At 43.0% G+C, this 21,349-nt stretch overlaps 2 protein-coding genes across 3 annotated transcripts; one reads left to right on the forward strand and one right to left on the reverse strand.

The window, feature by feature from the left end:
* Window positions 1–1,454: 1,454 nt before the first annotated feature.
* Window positions 1,455–7,023, forward strand: LOC145600982 (aspartokinase 1, chloroplastic-like). Of its 2 annotated transcripts, none has more exons than XM_081656873.1 (13): window positions 1,455–2,015; window positions 2,098–2,180; window positions 2,262–2,302; window positions 2,417–2,571; window positions 3,106–3,255; window positions 3,349–3,444; window positions 3,581–3,697; window positions 5,594–5,713; window positions 5,795–5,887; window positions 5,999–6,121; window positions 6,264–6,380; window positions 6,459–6,521; window positions 6,600–7,023. In XM_081656873.1, the coding sequence occupies exons 1-13, from the start codon at window positions 1,629–1,631 to the stop codon at window positions 6,747–6,749; spliced, it is 1,695 nt and encodes a 564-aa protein (XP_081512999.1). In that variant the 5' UTR covers window positions 1,455–1,628; the 3' UTR covers window positions 6,750–7,023. The 2 variants fall into 2 exon arrangements, with proteins under 2 accessions (XP_081512999.1, XP_081513000.1); XM_081656874.1 differs by having other exon boundaries at window positions 5,999–6,115.
* Window positions 7,024–7,567: 544 nt separating this feature from the next.
* On the reverse strand, window positions 7,568–21,302 carry LOC145600802 (uncharacterized). Its single transcript, XM_081656666.1, has 2 exons — window positions 20,582–21,302; window positions 7,568–8,340 (listed from the first exon to the last, which is right to left on the reverse strand). The coding sequence occupies exons 1-2, from the start codon at window positions 21,300–21,302 to the stop codon at window positions 7,568–7,570; spliced, it is 1,494 nt and encodes a 497-aa protein (XP_081512792.1).
* Window positions 21,303–21,349: the final 47 nt, after the last annotated feature.

The following is a 21,349-nucleotide window of genomic DNA, read 5'->3' on the forward strand; positions in this document are numbered from 1 at the left end:
CAATGATTATGTGTCAGGGGTATAGACCAGTCAGTATAAGCAGTGAAAAAAGTGGGGTCTTAAGGGTCTGTTCTCTTACGTTGAAATTCAGTTCAGTTCAGCTGAGTTCAGTTCAGCTAAGCTCAGTTCAGTTCAGCTCCTAATTTCCTTCTCTTATAAAATATTCAGTTCATTTCAGTTCAGCTGAGTTCAGTTCAGTTCAGCTGAGTTCAATCAATGAGAACAGGTCCTAAGTAAGATGTGTTTAGTGCTGATTTGTGTGAGACAAAGACAACAAATATAGCTTGTCACAAAAAAAAAAAAAAAAAAAAAAAAAAAAAAAAAAAAAAAAAAAAAACAACAAATATTGAGCTGAATTTGAGAAGACCAACTAGAAATTTTAAAAGTGGTTTGCTTTAGTTTACCTATGATCACCCACAAGGAGAATATTATATCCGTTTCATATTACAACAATTTGACGTAAAGTGTGAGAAGTTATTTAATCGTTGCAAATAAACAATGTTGAATACAAGAAAGTTACAAGATATACTCTACTTTGTATTACAAATTTATAACAACAATGCCTTAGTCTCAATATATTTGACAAAGAAAACATAAAAAGCACGTGTTTTTGAGTTTCTACTTTCCAAAAGCACGTGGGTAGAAAATATACTAGTAGATGAAATTTGATCCATATCTTGAGTATCACCTAGAGCTGAGCATGGGCCGGCACGAGCACGATACGGTAGCGACCGGCACGGGCACGACACAAGGAACAAGGGGTGGGTCGTGGGCCATGTCGTGAACAAAAAAATAAAAATTCGACACGAACCCGGGACGACACAAACTTTTGGCCCGCCGGCACGGCACAATGCCCGACTCTAGTATCACCCTTAATACTTTAATCAACTAAACTAAGGTCTTGTTTGGTTGCACTAAATTTATGTAGGCATTCAAAATTCCTAGGAAATGTATTATTGGGTGTTGTTTGGTTAACCAAAAAAAGTGCAAAGTGGAGGAAATAGAAATTCCTAGGAATTTCAATTTCCCAACATAATGTGGGAATTTATTTACCCACCTCCCCCTAGGTGATTCAAATTTCCTAGAAATTGTAATTTTCTTAATGTCAACCAAACAAACTAAGGCAACTTTCTAGGAATTTGAAGAGGAAAATAATTTTTCATAATTTGCAAATTGCCATGGGAAGTTAATTTCCATTGCAACCAAACGAGCTCTAAGTACTTTAATTGACTAAACTAATTATTCATATCTATATTCAACATCACTCGCTCTAGTTTTTTTTTTTTTTTTTTTTTTTTTTTTTTTTTTTTTTTTTTGGTGGTAAAATGATGTGGTTGAAGAGCAAGAGAGGAAAGGGGTGGTCCGGGTATCCTGTGACCCGAAAGAGGCGGAGACTCGAGTAAGACTCAAACACACACAAAAACCCTACTACGCAATTACCACTACGAGTATTATTTTTCTAATACCCCCATTTTAGTCTCCTCTCCTCGTCCTCCGCACTCCTTTGACTGCTCTCTCTCTCCTATGCTTTCCAACGCCCTCTGATTTTGAACACAGAGAGAGAGAGAGACAGAAACACACACAAAACCCCCCTCATTTCGTCGACAATCCTTCTTCTATTATCTCAAATGGCGGCTTCCTTGCATTTCCATGGCGTCAAAGCTGCTGTCAATCCCAAATTCGTCCCTTCTAAACCTTCGTTGAACAATTTAGGTTTCAATTGTTGTCCCCAACAACTTCAATTCAAGGTCTGTAAATCAATGGCGATTGCGAAGAACGCGAAGATGAATCATTCATTTGCAGTTAAATGTTTGAAGGTCGAGGAAGAGAGACATACTCAGCGGAATAGTTCTGAAGAGCAGAAGACTTTCACGGTTGTTATGAAGTTCGGTGGATCATCTGTTGCTTCTGCTGACAGAATGAAGGAGGTTGCTCAGCTTATTCTCAGTTTTCCTGAAGAAATTCCTGTTGTTGTTCTTTCTGCCATGGGAAAGACCACTAACAATCTCCTGAATGTATGTTTGCATTTTCTCTCTCCTTCAATCATCTTTCGTTTTATTGGATTGGATTCATTTTATGTATGTGTTGGGTACATAGGCCGGAGAAAAGGCGGTAAGTTGCGGAGCTTCGAAGGCGTCCGACATCCCGGAGCTTAGCCTTATTAAGGATCTTCATTATAGGTAACCAGAAAACCATAACAATAACAGTAGCTTATTTGTTATTCCTGTTTGATTCTGAAACAAATAATTTTGTGCTTTAAGGACGGTGGCCGAGCTCGGAATCGACGTTTCTGTTGTATCTTGTAAGCATTGTTCTATCTAATTGAAGTAGTTAGTAATCTAGTATGCATTGTGATCACTTCTTTGTCTACCAGTGTTTTTTTTTAAAATTTTGGTTTTTTTTTTTCTTCCAAAAGCACATTTAGAAGAATTAGAGCAGCTTCTCAAGGGTATTGCAATGATGAAGGAGCTTACCCTGCGTACTAAGGATTATCTTGTTTCCTTTGGAGAGTGTTTGTCCACAAGAATCTTCGCCGCTTATATGAACAAAATCGGTGCCAAAGCACGCCAAGTATGTTATCAGCTTCAGATTATATGATTATATATGTACTGTTTGAACTTTGACGAAGTTATAATTTTAAAGACCATTCATTGTAAATGAAAACTTCAAAGCATTTGTGTTCCATCTAGCTCACATCAACTTATTTATACTAATGCCAAAATCATAGGATTCAGTTATATTCTGCTCTTTTAGTAATATGTCAGCACAATCCTTTTTTGTTGGGTTAATGAACATGTTCAACTTTTAATTACATGTTTGGTGTATGAAATAGGTACTTTTTGATACATCTCATATAATAAGGTTGTAACACAAGTCTATATGCTCTTAAAACTGTTTTAACAGTCAGATCAACATCTGATTATGTCATTGCAACCTGATACGACTGATTCTTCTATGGTATTGTACATGATATCTGAAGAATATAGATTATCGTGATATTTTGCAATCACTTTGGTATTGTGTCTCTTTTGGGTCCATAGATTTTTACTTTCTTTTGCTTGGTGTTAAATTTTGCTAACTGGGATACTGATTAGAATTTTGCAGTATGATGCATTTGATATCGGATTTATTACAACGGATGACTTCACCAATGCGGATATTTTGGAAGCAACCTATCCGGCCTTAGCCAAAAGATTTTATGATGATTGGGCTGCTGATCCTGCAATTCCCATTGTCACTGGTTTCCTTGGAAAGGTTTTTTGCTGTACTGAAATTTTCTGGGATTCTTTTCTTAGAAATTAGATCATCTGTGTTGTTTCGTTATGGAACTGTTTTTTCAATTTCTAGGGTTGCAAGTCTTGTGCTATCACAACATTGGGCAGGGGTGGCAGTGATTTAACTGCTACAACCATTGGCAAAGCACTGGGCTTAAGGGAAATACAGGTTGATCTGTCTTATATTCATGGTTTAAATTTTTGAATTGTATACGTTATAACATATCCTAAAGCATATGTAAGTGCTAAAAAGGTTGTTCCATTATATACTACGTATTAAACTTTTTTTGCTTGTATATTCTCAGGTATGGAAAGATGTTGATGGTGTTTTAACTTGTGACCCAACGATTTATCCTCAAGCTCAACCTGTACCATACCTGACATTTGATGAGGCAGCTGAGCTTGCTTATTTTGGGGCACAGGTAAGCACTAACTATTTTTATGTGCCAAGGTGATTGTTGGTTGCTTAGGATTGGTTAATTTCTATAATGTGGAGCTACAAGCCTACAGCCCTAGGAAGCTGGGCAAGAAATCACTTGAATATAGTCCTAGTGTTAGAATTTACCTTTCTTTAATCTTTTTCCTTAGGTTTCGTTATGGTTTTTATAGAACCTATAGGCATATTTATTGTGTGCCCCCAGGCCGTCCTTTAATGGCATGCCTGAATTCCAGAATTTGTGAAAGGGGTAATGGTAGATTCTACTTGACTGGTAGTTTTGGGGATAATCTTTCCTTAAGGTTTGGCAACAGGGTGAAGAAGAAAATCCCTTCAATCTTCTTCAGCCTCAGTTGCAAGACCACCAGTTCATGGTCATTGACTGCAGGCGGCAGCCACCATGACGGTTGGAAAATTGATACCACATTGAGCATCCCTTCACTGGAAAGATGAAAAGCCCTAAACTGCCATTCAACTACTTCAATTGATGGCTCCAATTCAAACCATTCTTTTTAATTGGCCTGGATTGGTGTGGATTCTCAACTCCATCTGGCAGCTTTGGTGGTGGCCAGCTGCTTCCATTGGGCAGAGAGATACAGAGGCGAAGGAGAGAGAGAAATAGAGGATAGAGAAGGGAGAGTATGATAGAGGAAGAGTCTTAATTTTACAGTGGTAATCAGGAGGGGGGTGGGGGATGGGGTTGCTATTAATTCTCTCTAATTACCCCAAGTCCAATCCAAAGACACAGACATAATACTCCCTTAAATTTAACCCTCTCATTATACCTTTGAGGCGTGCACATGTTGCTTGTTGAAATGCATTATTATGAAATTGATGCACAATATTTAGTGGGAATACTTGTTGTTTTTAAAATAAAGCTCTTTAGGAAGTTAAAATTAACGGATGAGATTCAAAGCTTTCTATCTTAGCACATGAGTTGTTGATATTGGCTTTTTGTTAACATCCCTTTCATTTGTCGCTCATAAAAATACTCATTCATGTTGTTGGCCTCGTTTGTCTCACTTAACGCATCTAAGGGCCTAGATTGATCATTGTCGTCAATAGGGAAGAGGAAATGTTTGTGCATGATATTTGTGAACATGCACAACTTTGGCTTGCACTCTTGCCTTTTTAGAGCAAGAGTGTGTAAGTGTGTTGCATGATCTTGTGTCAAAACAGTCAGACTGTGACACTTAGCCTTTTTCTAGTAAGATTGCACTCTTTTTTGTGCCAGAGTGCCATCATTTTGATTATTTCGGTAATATGTGGTTTCATAGATTACAGCCTATCTGCCATCTGGCCTTGATGCCCTTAAATTTTTATTTCTTTTATCCCCATTATCTTTCTTTTTTAGGCCCTGCCTGGAATGAGGGTAATGGAGGTGAAAGATTAAAGGGATAATTGTTACTGGGTTGCAACACATGCCTGGAATGGGGTTAAATTTTTGGGCCTGGACTTTATACCCCCCATTTGATGGTGATACATTACATATGCCCCCCCTAGGGTAACAAATTACCCTGTAATTTCTCAATCCTTCATCGTTATTATCTCGCCCACCGCCACAGTACCCTCTCTGTCAACCATAACAACTCCATATCGAGAGCTTTAATGGCAGAATTCCACCATCTTGAGCAAAAATATGTGCTATTGTGCTTCAACAGTGGATTCATAACCATGATTTGGTTTGGTTTGGTGGGGATATATTTACACATGATCTAAACCTCAAAATAAATTACCCCTAAAAAATCTCACTCCATGAATCTATTTCCTGTAATAGTTCACCACCTAATATCTACCCCTTTAATTATTACACCTTTTCCAGGCAAGGCCTTAAGTGTAAGGTTATTATAGTTGATTATGGATACTGTTTGTTTCTATGTAGGTTTTGCATCCACAGTCAATGAGACCTGCTAGGGAGGGGGATGTTCCTGTCAGAGTGAAAAATTCATACAACCCAAAAGCTCCAGGGACACTGATCAACAGAGCACGTGATATGAGTGAGGTGTGTATATAATTGGGGTATTCGATGGCTACAATCCTTGCATAATTGGCATTGACCGCTTCTTCCTCGATGGAATTACAGGTTCTACTTACTAGCATAGTGTTGAAGCGGAATGTTACCATGTTGGACATAGTTAGTACTCGCATGCTTGGTCAATTTGGATTCCTTGCAAAGGTCAGACTTCTTTATCTTTTGTACTGCTTTTTCCTTCACTAATCACTAGTGTAACATGGCTCTTACAGTTTATTTTTTCAACGTGGTTTAATCTGGCTCATCGACATGCAGGTCTTTTCAATATTTGAAGATTTGGGGATCTCTGTGGATGTTGTTGCTACTAGTGAAGTGAGTATATCACTGACGTTGGATCCATCTAAGCTTTGGAGCAGAGAACTTATTCAGCAGGCAAGAGTATGGGGTGATATACGTTGTTTGATTTGTTTCCATTCGAAACCATAAATATGCATTTTTCCATTCTTTATGATTGCCTTTTGAAAGTTTATAAGCTTATGGTAGAAAGGGTGATGGAGCTAACTCCATTGTGCTATGGCAGGAACTCGATCGTGTAGTAGAGGAGTTGGAAAATATTGCAGTTGTTAACTTGCTGCAAAACAGATCAATCATATCTCTCATTGGGAATGTACAATATTCGTCTTTAATTCTAGAAAAGGTGTGGTCTTTTACACTTATTTTTTGTTATTTACTTATCGCCTTCAGCTCCTTTTCACAAGTGTTGTATTCTCTGCAGGCTTTTCGTGTTCTTCGAACCAACAATGTTAATGTCCAGATGATCTCACAAGGGGCTTCTAAGGTTAGTGTCTTTACTTTAAATCCTCAAAAGTCCTTGAGACATTGCCCTATTGTTGGCACTTAATTTGGTACTTTCCAGGTCAACATATCTTTGATTGTAAATGATGATGAAGCTGAAAAATGTGTCAAGGCACTTCATTATGCATTTTTCGAAAGCAGCGATGTTCCTGAATTGCATCACAGTGCTGCAACAATTGGAAACGGCTCAGTAGTTAGCTTAGATAACTGAGATATTTTGGGCTCAGTTCTGCACACAGCATTCTGTGTTGATTCATTTTTTTGGCGTACCCCTTGAGGGGAAACTAGCTTTATAGTCCTTGAGCTGCCTGCAGTTGTTTATGATCCAAGGGAAATTTTCTATATGTATTTTTTATTTGAAGTTGTGCTTTTTGATGGTGTGCAAGCTGTTGTATTTGTATTTGTAGTAGTAGTTACTTAGAACTCCATTGTTGTTGCAGCCCAAAGGAAGTATTCTTTTGTGGCTCTATGTGCTATTATGGTAATTCTGGTCGATTATGCGTTACGAATTTTTTTTTATTTTAATAAAATAAAAATTTGCTTGTACAAGTTGCCCGTCTTTAGAGGCTTAGAGCATGTTCTGGGCAACGGAAAGCTGAAGCAATTTTTTTGGATATTGCATATCAACTTAGGCCCTGTTCTCTTACGTTGAAATTCAGCTCAGCTCCTCATTTCCTTCTCTTATAAAATATTCAATTCAGCTTAGCTCAGTTCAGTTCTGCTGAGTTCAGTCAATGAAAACAGGCCCTTAATTGGCCTCATTGGTAAAGAATAATTTGGTTATATCAATTCACAAATCGTTTTATAAGAAATTTTATGCAAAACCAACATAACAAATGACCTATTTGAAAATATTTATTACAAACATTTCTCAAATTTTCATTTATCAAACATTCCATAAAAGGCTGAATATTCTTTACATTCAACTTTGTACATATATTTATGTACTTTATTATACGAGTATGTAATTAATTAAATTTTGTAACTTATATATTCCATCACATGGAAATTAAATTATACAATATTGAGCTACCTCTTGCAAACAACCCCACGTCCATTCATCCCACTAGCACAATTCATGCTAGCAAGCTCCATGGCTGGCAATGAAGTCTCATCTTGAGCACCAACAAACCTTGAAGCCAAACAATCCGTGGCGAAAATGCTACTACTAGCATACTCTCGTTCTCCTCCCATAACCGGCATCGATACTCGAGTATTAACTCGACTCACGTAATCATTAGCATAAGTTTTTCCTAATACACCATCAACCTTTCCGGTTAATGATAGAAATTTGAACCCGAGATCAAGATGAGCAAACCGATCCTCATCGGTTATGCCATAGTTGTGCACCCTAGAATCTTCGTCAGTTATAGGTACAACTTTAGCCGTGACCTTGAGTTTTCCTTGGACTTCAATGATAAGCTCGTTGGTTTTACTTGTTCTTGTTATGGTGACTAGTGGAGTGGAGGTGGATGACCATTGTGAGCCTTCGGTTTCTTCTAGGTATATTGGCTCTCCGTTGAAGGCCAAGGAAAGGCGGTCATTGGCATCGTCCCACACGGAGGTCTTCTTTGCACCTAGGAAGAGACGATGGTTGTCGAAGAGGACTCCAATGGATTGAACCCATGTAAAGTCACGTCCCATGTTTGCATTTCTTATACCAATGAAGTGTGCGTTGATGTGGAGGTTGGGGTCGGTCACTAGGCAAAAGTCTTTGTCCTTCTTGCCGTGAAAGTAGAAGGTGATTCCGTCTCCTCCTATGAAGCGAGGGTCTTGACATACGGCTCCTGGATAGTCACAGTCTACGGTGTACAAAAACAAACAATTAGTGGCCTATGTTAATACTATGAGTTATACTAATACCACAAACAAAAGTACAACTACGCTATTAATTTAGGAAAATTCCTTGTTTCTCATGGTGGGCATTTTCGTGAATAAATCAACAACTTTTTCAATATTGTGGACTCCACAATTGAATAAAGTTGAAAAAGTTGTTTGTTTCTGGAAAACAGAGTTGCTCCTGGGAGTCTTAAAGTATTCCTCGGGGTTACGGTAATAATGTCAAGATGTCTCAAGGCAAAGTCCTAATAATGTCCGAATTTCCCTCCGCTATGCCTTGCTGTCCGAGAGCTAGGCCTGCAAAAAAGAGAGAAGGTTAACTGCCCCGGGGGTGTGACCCGGGAAAGCCCCTCCGATGCTTAAGTCAGCGATCGTACTTTAGAGAGAGAAAGTAGAGAGAGAATTAGAGAATTAGGAAAAAGTTACCATTGCTAATGATTGGAGAGCTATTTATAGATGTACTTTCAGGTGGCAGAAGTTGTACTTAATTGGATGGATTAGGGGTAAATTCGTACTTGGTGCTGACTAATGATGGGCTGGATAATGGAGGGGTATTTTCGTAATTCCAGGTCAATGGGCTTAGGACAATGGACTTAGCCCAAACATTTAGCCCCACGCGTGATGTGGGAACGAGATCTCATGAAGTTCGGATATCATGCGGAAAAAATAAGAAAGACTGTCTGATATACCAGAGAGAATCCCGAGGTATACCCGAGGGCTAAAATGAGCCCCAAGCGACTTGCAAGGGTGAAAACCAGCCCCAAGCAATGCATTAAGAGTGCTTTAACTCGGATGACTGAGCAGTTTGGTGGGGGCTAAGCCTGATGAGGGCTTAGGCACAACTAATAATTTTTCTTTTTAGAATTTTTCCTCAGCTCCAAGCATTTTGCTGAAGGCATGTCTCATCTCCCTCTTCCCTACCCCTAGGGCTTTTTGAGATAAGCCGATGATGTTTTAATGCTAATTAAGCTTGTATTTAAGCTTTAATCCTTCCATGGTGATATTCTGGGCTCAAGCATTCTTCAAGGCCCAACTGAACCAGGGTTTTGAGGAGTTGCCATCTCCTTTTCTTGGGACCTATGAGCTCCCACTTGTACCTTCATTTGTTCACTCACCACTTGCCTTAGAGAAAATTTCAAAAAATCCTCCTCAATTTTTCCCGAGAGTTCTTGAGAGTTTGAGTGTTCAAGTCACATCAATCGGTGTTCATCCAAGTTCATCAAGATCTTCAAGAGGTATGTGAATTTTCCTAGCTTTTGATCCGTTTTTCATAGATCCGAATGCATGTATAGGTGTTTATGTACTTGAATTTCGAATTTTATTTTCGGGGCACGCATGTCTGAAACTTCGACTTCCTTGAATTGGCTTAACCCGGGGTAAAGTCGGCTATTCCCAGCCGAAATTGGGGGTATACAAAGCCGAAATTCAGGGGTTTTTGCGTTGAATTTAGCTTGGTCTTGGGATGAAACGGCTATACCCAGCCGAAATTGCTGTTTTTCGTGGGAAATTCTTTCGAATTTCTGGGGGTGTAGCAGGCTGAAATTCGGGGGTTTTTACCTGGGAGTTTTCTGAAATTTCTGTCGTGCATATGTATGAACTTGTGACTTGAATTGCTGGAATTTCGGGGTATAACGGCTATGCCCAGCTGAAATTGAGATTTTCATTGTGGCTTTTTCGAATTTTCCGAGGGAGTTCAAGCTGAAACTCGGGTTTGTGTTTGATTTTTGCTGAATTTTCGTTTTGTTTGAATTGCATTTTTTTTTTTTTTTTTTTGGGTAGATGCCGAAAGAGTAAGGGAAGCCGAGGGAGTGAGGGGAACCGTAGCTCCCTCGGCCAGCAGCTAAGGTGAGCTTCCTCGGGGTGATTGCCGAGGGAGTGAGGGCTGGCCGAGGGAGTGACTGGGCGTGCCGAGGGAATTGGGGTAGCGAGGCCGAGGGATTTGGGTGAGCGAGGCCGAGGGGATCGGTGTGCGGCAAGGCTGAGGGAGTTTGTGAGGGAAGCCGAGAGAGAAATGCCGAGGGAGTATGAGGTAGTGTGCAGCGAGGCCGAGGGAGGTGAGTGAGAGAGAGAGTGTGGTGCGGGAGTGCTGTGAAGCGCCAAGGGTTTGGCTGGCCGAGAGGGTAAGTTGGCTTGCCGAGGGAGTTTTGGTGCAAGGTGAGCGGGGTATATGCCGAGAGATGCCGAAGAGAGAGAGGGGTTGCCTTGAGGGCAGCCCGATGGCCGAGAGGGAAGGAGAGCGCGGAAAGATGTGAGTGCCAAAAAATGTTTCGGCTTTTGGATTTTTTTTTTTGTTTTTTTGTGTAAAAGGGTCTACTACTCCTAGGCAAGGGTAAAATATGTATAGCTGAGTCTTAAATTTAGAAGGATAAGGCTTTTACTTAGAAAAAATTTCGAGATTTTGACTCTTTTAACCATTGCTCCTTAGCTAGGATTATCCATGGATGTTTTTCTGACTTCTTGAATTTTTGTTGCTATGGCAGGAGTATTTCTCTCCGGGGTTCACTTGATTTTGCCTGGGGGTAGCTTCTCCGGCCTCTCTAACCGCTTGGTAAGCACTCTATACTTAGTTTTTTATGCTCTAAGTATCCTATCTCCATGCTTAGTAATTGTTTGTTATTTCTCCGTGTATGCTTTGCTTGTCCCTCGGCTGCGCTTGTGATGATATTAGGCTTAGAGGTACGCTTGTTGTACTTTTGCATGTACATTAAAATTTTTTGGGGGTAATCTTGAGTTGAGCTATGCATGTATTATGAACGACCAAGCGACTCAAGATTACCTAGACTCTCTCCCCGGCCCTTCATCTTATGACTTGTCTAAGGAAATTTGGTCGGGGGGAGTACTTATAACAAATGTAATTGGTAGTAGCATTGATTCATCTATTCCTTTGGGCGTGCCTTTTCCTTGTGTGTCATCCCCGTCCCCTGAGCATGATTTAGGCTTTGATTATTTTTTACCTCCTTCCCCTTGGGAAGTTTCTCTTGCACGTGAACCGACTTCTAGAGGTTCTTTGAACAGATTGCTTTTTGACGGTGTGGTGACTATGTCGAGTGAGGATGATACTTCCACTTCTCTTGGGGCGCCGGTGACTTTTAAACCCCCTAGTAGGAGGAGGATTAGCCCCTCTATGTGCCACCCTTCTGCTACTTGGCTTAGATCTTTGTCGGAGGGGACTAGGCATTTGCAGACTGAGTACCATATTAGGGACCCTTTTCTCATTTCTTCTCCTAGGGGTGATAGCACTGTAGATAACCCTCCCCCTGGGTGTGTAGCTGTATATAAGCAAGATTTGGATAATGGGTTGAGATTTCCGCTTCATCCTTTCATTGAGGAGTTGTTGATTGAGTATAACCTTAGTATATCCCAGCTTGTTCCTAACTCTTGGTTGACAATAAATGCGTACATAGCCACTTGTAGTTTGCTTGGAGCTCCTTGCACCGTCACCGCCTTTAGGAACACTCATAGGCTTCAGGAGGTCCCGGGTAATGTAGATAGCCACGGGTGGTATGCTTTTCATGATAGGGAATTTTATCTTACCATCAACACAAAACCCACGAGCCAAAAGGGTTTTCGCCACACCTTTCTTTTCATCTTCCATGCTGGGGGTTGGAGGATTCCCCGGGATCATAGTGGTGTACCTAGGATCGGCTTGAACTATAATGTTCCTGCCATGGGAGTGGATGAAGCCGTGCCGGCTGTTTGGTTGCAATCTTATAAGGAAAAAGGGTCCAAGGATAAGCTTCCCACCATGTGGATTGTGAAGGATAAGCATTTCAAGAAAGAGCGGTTCTTGAGTGTCGTGGGCCTGAGCCACACCTATGATTGTGGTAGGACTTGTTTATTTATTCATGTATGTTTTGTACCTTTTGTGATTTCTCCTGGGCTTTACCATTGACTATCTATCTTGTTTGAATGATGATTTCAGGTGTTGCTTTCAGCCAATTGTCGGAGAAACTTCAAAACAAGATGTCTCAGATCAACTTTCGAGCTGGAAAACTTAAGCTCTCCTTGAAGAGGGGAAACATGAGCATCCCTCCTCCTCCCCCGGTAAAATTCCCACTCTAATGTTGATTCCTTCAAATGTTTTGGTTTTTTGCTAACTTTACTTGTGATTTGCTTTTTCAGAACCCAAAGAACTCCAAGCTCAGGAGGAAGGCCATCGAGAAAGGGGAAGGGTCATCCCAGGCTACGACAATGGAGGTGGATGATCAGGGATCCCAGCATGCTTCACCGGCGGTCTCTCAGCACATTGATACTCTGGAGGCTGAGGGCTTTGCGGACCGGGGGAAGCAAACCCGGTTTGATGATTCGAGTGAAGATGATGATGAGGAGGAGGATGGTGACACTGAGGTTCCTCCCTTCTTTCCTCAGTCTATTCTGGGCCTGACCAAGCGGGGTCGGAGGAAGATGATGAAGAAGACAATGTCCCGCTTCCCTACGGCTAAGGACTTTGAGGTGATGAGGGCAAAACCCTCTAGGGCCATTACCTCCGCTTTTGATGGTGTCATGAAGGTATATTTATCTTATAATATCATTATGTTCTTATATCCTTGAGGTTGTATTAACCCTGTCCTTGTCTTTTGTGTTGGTGTAGGCTGGCATGACCCTGAGTGTTCTTGCGGAGGACTACCGGAAGGGGGCCATGAAGGATGTCAAAGGCCTCAAGACGGAGCTTTCGCAGGCAAGAACCGAGATCCATGATCTCACGGAGGGGCTTCACTTGGCCCAGGAGGAGGTGAAGAAGGCCAAGAAGGAGCTCTCTGATGCTCAGGAAGCCGGAAAGTCTAGCCTCTCCGCCGCAGAGACCAAGCTGAAGGAGGCCTTGGATGAGAAAGCAAGAATCGCCGCCGAGCTCAAGGAGAAGAAAGCCGAGGTGAAGAGGATGAAGAGTGAGCTGGCCGAGGCCCGGGAGAAGTTGGAGCGGACCCAGGAGGAGGTGATTGCTGAATGGAAGCAGAGTCCTGATTGTGCTGATTATCAGGCCATGATAGGGAGTGAGGCCTTTGAGGCGGGGATCACCGACGCCATTACTCACATGGAGACCGCTTTCACTTCCCTTGGTCTCCAGGATTCATATCCCGGGGTGCGGGATAAGGTTAGGGACCTTGTTCGCGCGGCCGAGGAGGAGGAGCACAGGAGGTTGTTGGCCGAGCAGGGTGAGACCCAGGAGTAGTTTTCTCTAGCCTTTATTTCAGACTTGATTTATCTTTTTATGATGTACTTGATTCTCTGGGATGTATGATACTTATGGTTCTTTGCTTAAGTTTCGAACATTAACTTTGTCGTTTTGGATGACTTGTAGATGTACATTTGGTTTTGCCTTTGTTTTTATGATGCTGTAGAACTTGTAGGCTTTTCTCTTTACTACTCCCTGCTATTTATTTGTTTCTTGCTTGATCATTTTCCCCTAGGGGCCAAAATAAGTCCCTAGTGTTTGAAGAGTCCTTAGCATATCTATTATTGCTTGTTTGAAGGCTAAAACGAGCCTCATGTTATTCCTACAAGAATTGCATGATTACCTGGGGGCTAAACGAGCCCTTAGTTATAAAATTTGTAAAGATAATGTAAATGAGCTAGGGGCTAAAAAACGAGCCCCAAGTTTAAGAGGTGTATGAGAGCTGGGCTATTCCAACTCTTTGAGGTAAGCTGAGGGCTAAACGAGCCTCAAGTTATAAGTGATTTTCCGGCCAGGACTCTATCTCAAATATTTGAGTATAGGCTAGCATCTTGCCCCAAACATTGGAACAAATTTTAGCGAAACCAAAGTGCCTTATGTTGGGCACATGGTGCTATGCTAACAAGCGATATGAAAATTGAAAAAATAGGCTAAGTAAAAACGAAAATAAATAAGGGCAAACATCCCAGCTGAGGGGTTTTTCATTATATTAACTTTGATGCAAAAAAGACATTACAATGATGCACTATACAGAAAGGTTGATTTCCTCGTATCGGTTCTTATTGCCCCTAGGGCATCATTGTAAGGGAAAGTTCAGACATAAAACCTTCTTAAGTTATCAGCATTCCATGGCCTGGGGAGGTCCTTGCCATTAGGAGTTTGTAAGCGAAAGGTCCCCGGGCGGATCACCTCCTTAATCTTGTAAGGCCCCTCCCAATTTGGGCTTAGCTTTCCCAATGCCGAGGGTTTGCCAGCAGCCTCACACTTTCGGAGTACCCAATCACCCTCAGCTAGGGGTCTTGCCTTGACTTTGTTGTTGTAATAACGAGTTATTCTTTGCTTGTATGCTATAGAGCGAAGCAAAGCATCTCCTCTTATCTCTGGGAGCAAGTCTAAGGCCATAGGCTTCAATTGATCATTTTGGGTGTAGTCATAGAAGGTTACCCTGGGAGATGGGATTCCAACCTCCACTGGGAGTACAGCATCACTTCCATATACTAAGGCAAAAGGAGTTTGCCCCGTAGCTTCTTTGGTGGTGGTACGAATGGACCACAGAATCCCAGGCAAGTCATCCACCCAAGAGCCTTTCGTACCCTCCAACATTGTTTTTAACCCCTTCAAGATTGTTTTGTTTGCTGCCTCAGCTTGGCCATTAGTCTGGGGTCGGCATACAGCCGAAAACCTTGTTTTGATTCCAAAACGCCCGCAATACTCTATGGTTGGCCCACTATTGAATTGCCGGCCATTATCTGAGACTAAAATGCGAGGTACCCCGAAGCGGGTGATGATATTTCTCCAGATGAATTTTTGGACTTGCTTGTCAGTGATTGTTGCTACGGGCTCGGCCTCAACCCACTTAGTGAAATAATCAACAGCCACTATCAGAAACTTCCTTTGCCCCGAGGCTACAGGAAAAGGTCCCAGGATATCCATGCCCCACCGGTCGAAAGGTAAGACTGATTGAATGCTTGTGAGTGCGTTGGCCGGGATATGAGGCACATCAGCAAACAATTGACATCTCTCACACTTCTTAACAATTTTCATGGCGTCATGCCTTAGGGTTGGCCAATAGAATCCGGCCCTCAGCGCCTTTCCAGCTATAGTCCTCCCACCTTGATGACTACCGCATGCCCCTTCATGAATTTCTCTTAGGACATAGTTTCCCTCCTCCGGGGTAATGCATTTGAGCAAAGGGTGAGTGAAAGATTTCTTATAAAGTGTTCCATCATGAAGCACGAACCATTCAGCCCGTTTTTTGATCATCTTGAAGTCGGGGGTATCCTCAGGCAATTCCCCTTTTAAGCACAGAATGATCTGGTCCATCCAAGTCTCCCCCCTATCAATTTCCATGATGATGGGCCTTTGGGTACTTGGCCTTTCCAACACTTCCCACATGATGTTCCTGGGAGCTATCCCTTCAGCTGAGCTTGCTAAGCGTGCAAGAGCATCTGCTTGTTGATTCTCTGAACGGGGGATGTGCCTGATTTCAAAGTTTTCAAACGCTTTTGCCAAGCTCTCAGCCTTCTCAAAGTAGGCCTTCATGTTTTCCTCCTTTACTTCAAATTCTTTTGTTAATTGCCCCACGATGAGTTGTGAATCTGAGCATACTTGAACTGATTTGATTTTCATAAATTGGCATAAGTTTAGTCCCAAGATGAGAGCTTCATACTCAGCTTCATTATTTGATGCATGGAAGGCAAACTTTACTGCATATTCAAATTTCTCTCCTTCCGGGGAGATGATAACTAGCCCAGCCCCACTTCCAGCCTTACTAGACGACCCATCCACATAAAGAGCCCAAGGGGCGGAGGTATCTGTTGGAGTTGGCCTATGGGCGCATTCAGCTATGAAGTCAGCCAAAGCCTGGGCTTTGATGGCCTTGCGGGGCTCAAACTCAATTCCAAAATCAGCCAACTGATCCGACCAATCTGTCATTCGAGATGAGTGATTTTTGCTTTCTAGCACCTTCTTGACGGGTTGACTGGTGAGAACTTTGATGGGGTGTGCTTGAAAATAAGGCTTTAGCTTTCTGCTTGCCATTACTAGTGCATACACCACTTTTTCAATAAGGGTGTACCTTGTCTCAGCCCCCCTTAGGGCATGGCTGACAAAATAGACGGGTACTTGGCCTTCTTCTCTCTCAACGACAAGAACCGCACTCAAGGCATAGTCTGATATGGCCAAGTACACAAACAATGTTTCCCCAGGTAGGGGACTAACAAGCTTCGGGATGTTGGTGAGATGTTCCTTCAATTGCTGGAAGGCTTTCTCAGCCTCCTCATCCCATAAGAACTTGGGCCTCTTAAGGGCCTTGAAGAATGATAAACTCTTATCAGCTGATCGGGATAGGAATCGCCCTAAAGCAGCTAGGCAGCCTGTAAGGCGTTGCACTTCTTTAACATTCCGGGGGGATTCCATATCAAGAATTGCTTGAATCTTCTCCGGGTTGGCATCAATACCCCGCTGATCTACCATAAATCCCAGGCACTTTCCTCCTTGTACCCCGAAGACACACTTGCTAGGATTGAGTTTCATCTTGTATTTTCTAAGGGTAGTGAATGTTTCCCTTAGGTCTGCTATATGGTCTGAGCTTTCTTTTCTTTTAACGATCATGTCATCAACATAGGCCTCCACATTCCGGCCTAGCTGTCCTTCAAAGATTTTGTTCATCAGGCGCTGATACGTAGCCCCAGCATTCTTCAGACCGAATGGCATCACGTTATAACAATAGACCCCTTGACTAGTGATGAAGGCCGTGTGAGCTTGATCTTTTTCAGACATGGGTATCTGATGATACCCAGCATTGGCATCCATGAAGCTTAGGAGGGCGTGACCAGCGGTCGAATCCACCAACCTATCAATCTTTGGTAAGGGATGATCATCCTTGGGGCAGGCCTTGTTCAAATCCGTAAAATCCACACACATACGCCAAGAGCCATTTGGCTTCCTAACAAGCACAACATTAGATAACCACTCGGTGTATTGGCATTCTCGAATGAAACCCGCTTCGAGAAGCTTCTTGACCTCAGCAGCTGCAGCTTTGTTTCTCTCCGGCCCAGCATGCCGGAGTTTTTGCTTGATAGGCTTGTAGCCTTTCTTTATGTTCAACTTATGTGTCATCACCTCGGGGTCTATGCCCGGCATTTCATCTGCTGTAAAAGCGAAGATGTCTTTGTACTCTCTAAGTACTTGAATGATATCTTCCCTGAGCTGGGGGTCTAAGTTCTTTCCCACTCTCACAGCCCGAGCGGGGTCATCTCCCAAGGGTATGCTCTCATCCTCTTCGATAGGTTTAGGCCTGCCATAGAGCTTGGGATTTTCAGCCATGTATATGTTCATTATGGGGAGCTGAGGGTCATCTATATCCATTGCCTTTCGCTTAGTCCCCTTGTCTTCCTGATTATTTGAGCCTTCAGGCTGCCTCAGGCTGTCTACATAGCATTTTCGTCCTTCAAACTGATCTCCATATATCTTCCCTACCGAGCCATCATCGGTCTCAAATTGAAGGAGTAGATGATAAGTTGAGATTGCAGCCTTAACCTCGTTGAGCAGGGGTCGGCCTATGATCATGTTGTATGGCAGAGGGGTGTCCACAACTAAGAATGTGAATACAAAGCTTCTCCCTTTCTTCTTCTCCCCTAGGCGGATTGGGAGCCTGATTGTACCCAAAGGGTAGACATGGTTTCCCCCGAAACCTACTAAGGGCTTGTCAAGGGGTGAGAGATCTCCTTTGCCAAAACGCATTTGCACGAGGCAATTCCAAGTGATTATATCAGCTGAACTCCCACTATTTACCAACACTTTCCTGACCTTGGCATTTGCCACCTTCATGCTGATCACTAGTGGGTCATCATGGGGCCTTTGAATCTTCTTTGCCGAATCCCCCCCGAAGACCATGAGAGGGTCCTTCGGGGTAGATGAAGGGGTGTCAATATCATAGATAGCTTCCCCTAGCGATCGCAAATGACCTTTGCGTGCTCTATTAGATAAGCCCCCAGAGGCATATCCCCCGGCTATGACATGGATAGATATGTTGGTATCGGCTGAGCTGTGGGCCTCATTCACGACCCTTGAAGCCTTACTCCTTTGCTTGTCTTTCGGAAGGTCTTTCAAGTAACGATTAAGCTTCCCTTCTTCTGCTAGCTTATCTAAGGCTTTCTTGAGTTCTCTGCAATTCCGGGTGACATGACCACACTCCCTATGGTATTCACACCAAAGCTTCTTGTTCCTTTGCTCCATTGGTGTATTCATTGGATTAGGCTTGGGGAGGATAGCCTTGTTCTTTATGTCCAAATAGATCTCACGCCTATCAGCATTGTACTTGAGCCCTTCATCATCACTCTCAGCCCTTCTTGGCCTTCTATTCCTGTTCTCATGATAGTTGTCTTCTTGCTTTCTTTTCCCCTTGTTGTTAGCCAAGGGTGCCTTGCACACCTCACTAGCTTCAATGATCCTTTCAGCTCTTTCCATAGCTTCAGAGAAGGTACTGACTTTATCATGCACAAGTTCAAACTTCAGCTTGTTGGACTTGAGCCCGAAGAGAAGGGCTGTGAAGGCAACATTATCTTGGAGGTCGGGGATAAGCTGGGACTCGGTGTTGAACCTCTTGATATAATCCTTCAGACTTTCATTCTCTCCCTGCTTGACAGTCATCAAGTGCACGCTGGTCTTCGTTTGTCTACTCCCAGCAATAAAGTGTTTTGTGAATTGAGTAGCCAGCATGTCAAATGTTTTAATGCTCCCAGGGGTAAGGTTATTAAACCAGGCCTGGGCTATACCCTTGAGTGTAGTGGGGAAGAATCTACACCACGAGGCCTCACATCCCGTTTGGACTCCCATCTGTGCTTTGTAAGCGTTCAGATGGTCCTTCGGGTCTGTCTTTCCATCATATGGGTCCAACGTGGGGATTTTGACTTTAGGCGGAATGGGTGTGTTCATGATCTCCTCACTGAAGGGGGTGATATTCTTGACAATCCCAAGTCTTCCTGTCCTGGGAGGTGGAGAGCGCTCCGGGCTTCTTCTTGGTGAAGATGTAGGCCTAGGAGAAGTCCTTCTTTGCCTTGAAGTAGCTGAGTTAGCTGTGTTATCCCGATACCTGGTGGAACCACGGTGAGAGTGAACTCTTGTTCGACCTCTCGGGGGTGCATCCTCTTCTTCCTTAGAATTATCCCTCCTTGAGTTGATTATCTGACGGGCATCCAAAGTTCCTTCCCTCAGCCTTCGGTCATTGATTATTTCTCTAGCATCTCTCGGCTGGGTGGGTTGCTTTGACCCCCGCCGGGAGTTGGGAGATTGTCTTGGCTGAGAGCGGTGAGACTCCTGATGCCTGGGACGGGAGGAGGCTTGATGGAGCTGGGAGACATGAGGTTGGAGGTTAAGCTGTTGAGCGTTCCCTAACCCGCCTTGCCCCCCGCCCGGGTTGACAAGTGCCCTGAGGCTTTCTTCCAAGTTTTTGTTGATTTGGAGAGCTAGTTGATCCAAGTCTCGGCGGGTGACCACCTGGGGGCTAGTCACTTCCCCGACGGGGTCACTGCGAGCCTGGGGTATTATCTCCTCGACTACATGAGCATGCCTAGCCGAGAGAATAGGAGCTCGCCTAGTAGCATCTTGGTATGTACTGCGGGGACGCCTAGTGTTCACCATGACTTTTTGTTACTTATCCCCACAGACGGCGCCACCTGTTTCTGGAAAACAGAGTTGCTCCTGGGAGTCTTAAAGTATTCCTCGGGGTTACGGTAATAATGTCAAGATGTCTCAAGGCAAAGTCCTAATAATGTCCGAATTTCCCTCCGCTATGCCTTGCTGTCCGAGAGCTAGGCCTGCAAAAAAGAGAGAAGGTTAACTGCCCCGGGGGTGTGACCCGGGAAAGCCCCTCCGATGCTTAAGTCAGCGATCGTACTTTAGAGAGAGAAAGTAGAGAGAGAATTAGAGAATTAGGAAAAAGTTACCATTGCTAATGATTGGAGAGCTATTTATAGATGTACTTTCAGGTGGCAGAAGTTGTACTTAATTGGATGGATTAGGGGTAAATTCGTACTTGGTGCTGACTAATGATGGGCTGGATAATGGAGGGGTATTTTCGTAATTCCAGGTCAATGGGCTTAGGACAATGGACTTAGCCCAAACATTGTTGATTTATTCACGAAAATGCCCCCATTCGTTTCTCACCACGTGAAACTGGGGCATTCTCAGTAATTTAAGGATAATGTAAGTCCTAAAATATAAATCTAGAAATTTGGGTTCATTATTGGCACATGTAATATTCTAGTGTATGTAAAATGCATTATGGTTTAATTGATAATTAAACTTACTGCAGACAGGCTTGCAAGTGACACAATCGACTTGACATGAAGTAGGGCAATTAGCAGGGCACACATGCTCTTGGTTATAACATTGTCCGTACTTCTTGTTGTTACATTTAGCTCTCTTTCTGGAGCCAGCATTAGAGGAATGAGGAGGAGAAGATGTCGAGGGAGTAGGGCTTGAAGGCGATGTTGGAGTTTTGGTTGACGGGGTAGAAGGAGAAGGTGTTGGTGCCTTAGGAGTTGGTGGGGTTGATGGCTTAGGAGTTGGTGTTGGGTAATATGATGTATGAGAGTTTTTTTGTGCTCCTCCAGTTGAAGAGGAGGAGGAACCAGAAGACGCTGAAGAAGATGCTGCAGCAGCAGCTGCAGCAGCTGCTGCGGCTGCTGATGATGCAGATGATGTTGCCGATGAAGAGGCAGATGATGCTGCGGATGAAGCAGCAGATGATGCAGCGGATGATGCAGAAGATGATCCCGAAGGTGAATGGTGTTCGCTTGAAGAAGTAGAAGAACAAATTGGCTTACATGAAGCACAATCTACTTCACAACTATCAGGACAAAATTTAGGACAAACATGCTCTAAGTTATAGCACATCTTGTACTCCTTTTTATTACATGACGCTCTTGAAGGATTTTTAGCGATTCCCGGAGGAGTACTTGCTGCCTCGGCTATGATAGCCAAAAACAAAACAAAAAACCCAAGATAAATCATCTTGGGTGAACCCATTTTCTTAGCTGATTTAATTTAGTACTAATGAAAATTGTAAGTAATAC

The sequence above is a fragment of the Chenopodium album genome, chromosome 21 (genome assembly GCF_948465745.1).
Source record: "Chenopodium album chromosome 21, dcCheAlbu1.1, whole genome shotgun sequence".
Classification (NCBI taxonomy): domain Eukaryota; kingdom Viridiplantae; phylum Streptophyta; class Magnoliopsida; order Caryophyllales; family Amaranthaceae; genus Chenopodium; species Chenopodium album.

Bases quoted from the DNA above. Each gene is read 5' to 3' on its own strand.
- LOC145600982 (XM_081656873.1), top strand. From the start codon at position 1,629: ATGGCGGCTTCCTTGCATTTCCATGGCGTCAAAGCTGCTGTCAATCCC. The intron at 2,181-2,261 runs GTAACCAGAAAA...TTGTGCTTTAAG, and splicing joins ATTAAGGATCTTCATTATAG to GACGGTGGCCGAGCTCGGAA. The intron at 5,888-5,998 runs GTCAGACTTCTT...ATCGACATGCAG, and splicing joins AATTTGGATTCCTTGCAAAG to GTCTTTTCAATATTTGAAGA.
- LOC145600802 (XM_081656666.1), bottom strand. From the start codon at position 21,302: ATGGGTTCACCCAAGATGATTTATCTTGGGTTTTTTGTTTTGTTTTTG. The intron at 8,341-20,581 runs GTAAGTTTAATT...TGTACACCGTAG, and splicing joins CACTTGCAAGCCTGTCTGCA to ACTGTGACTATCCAGGAGCC.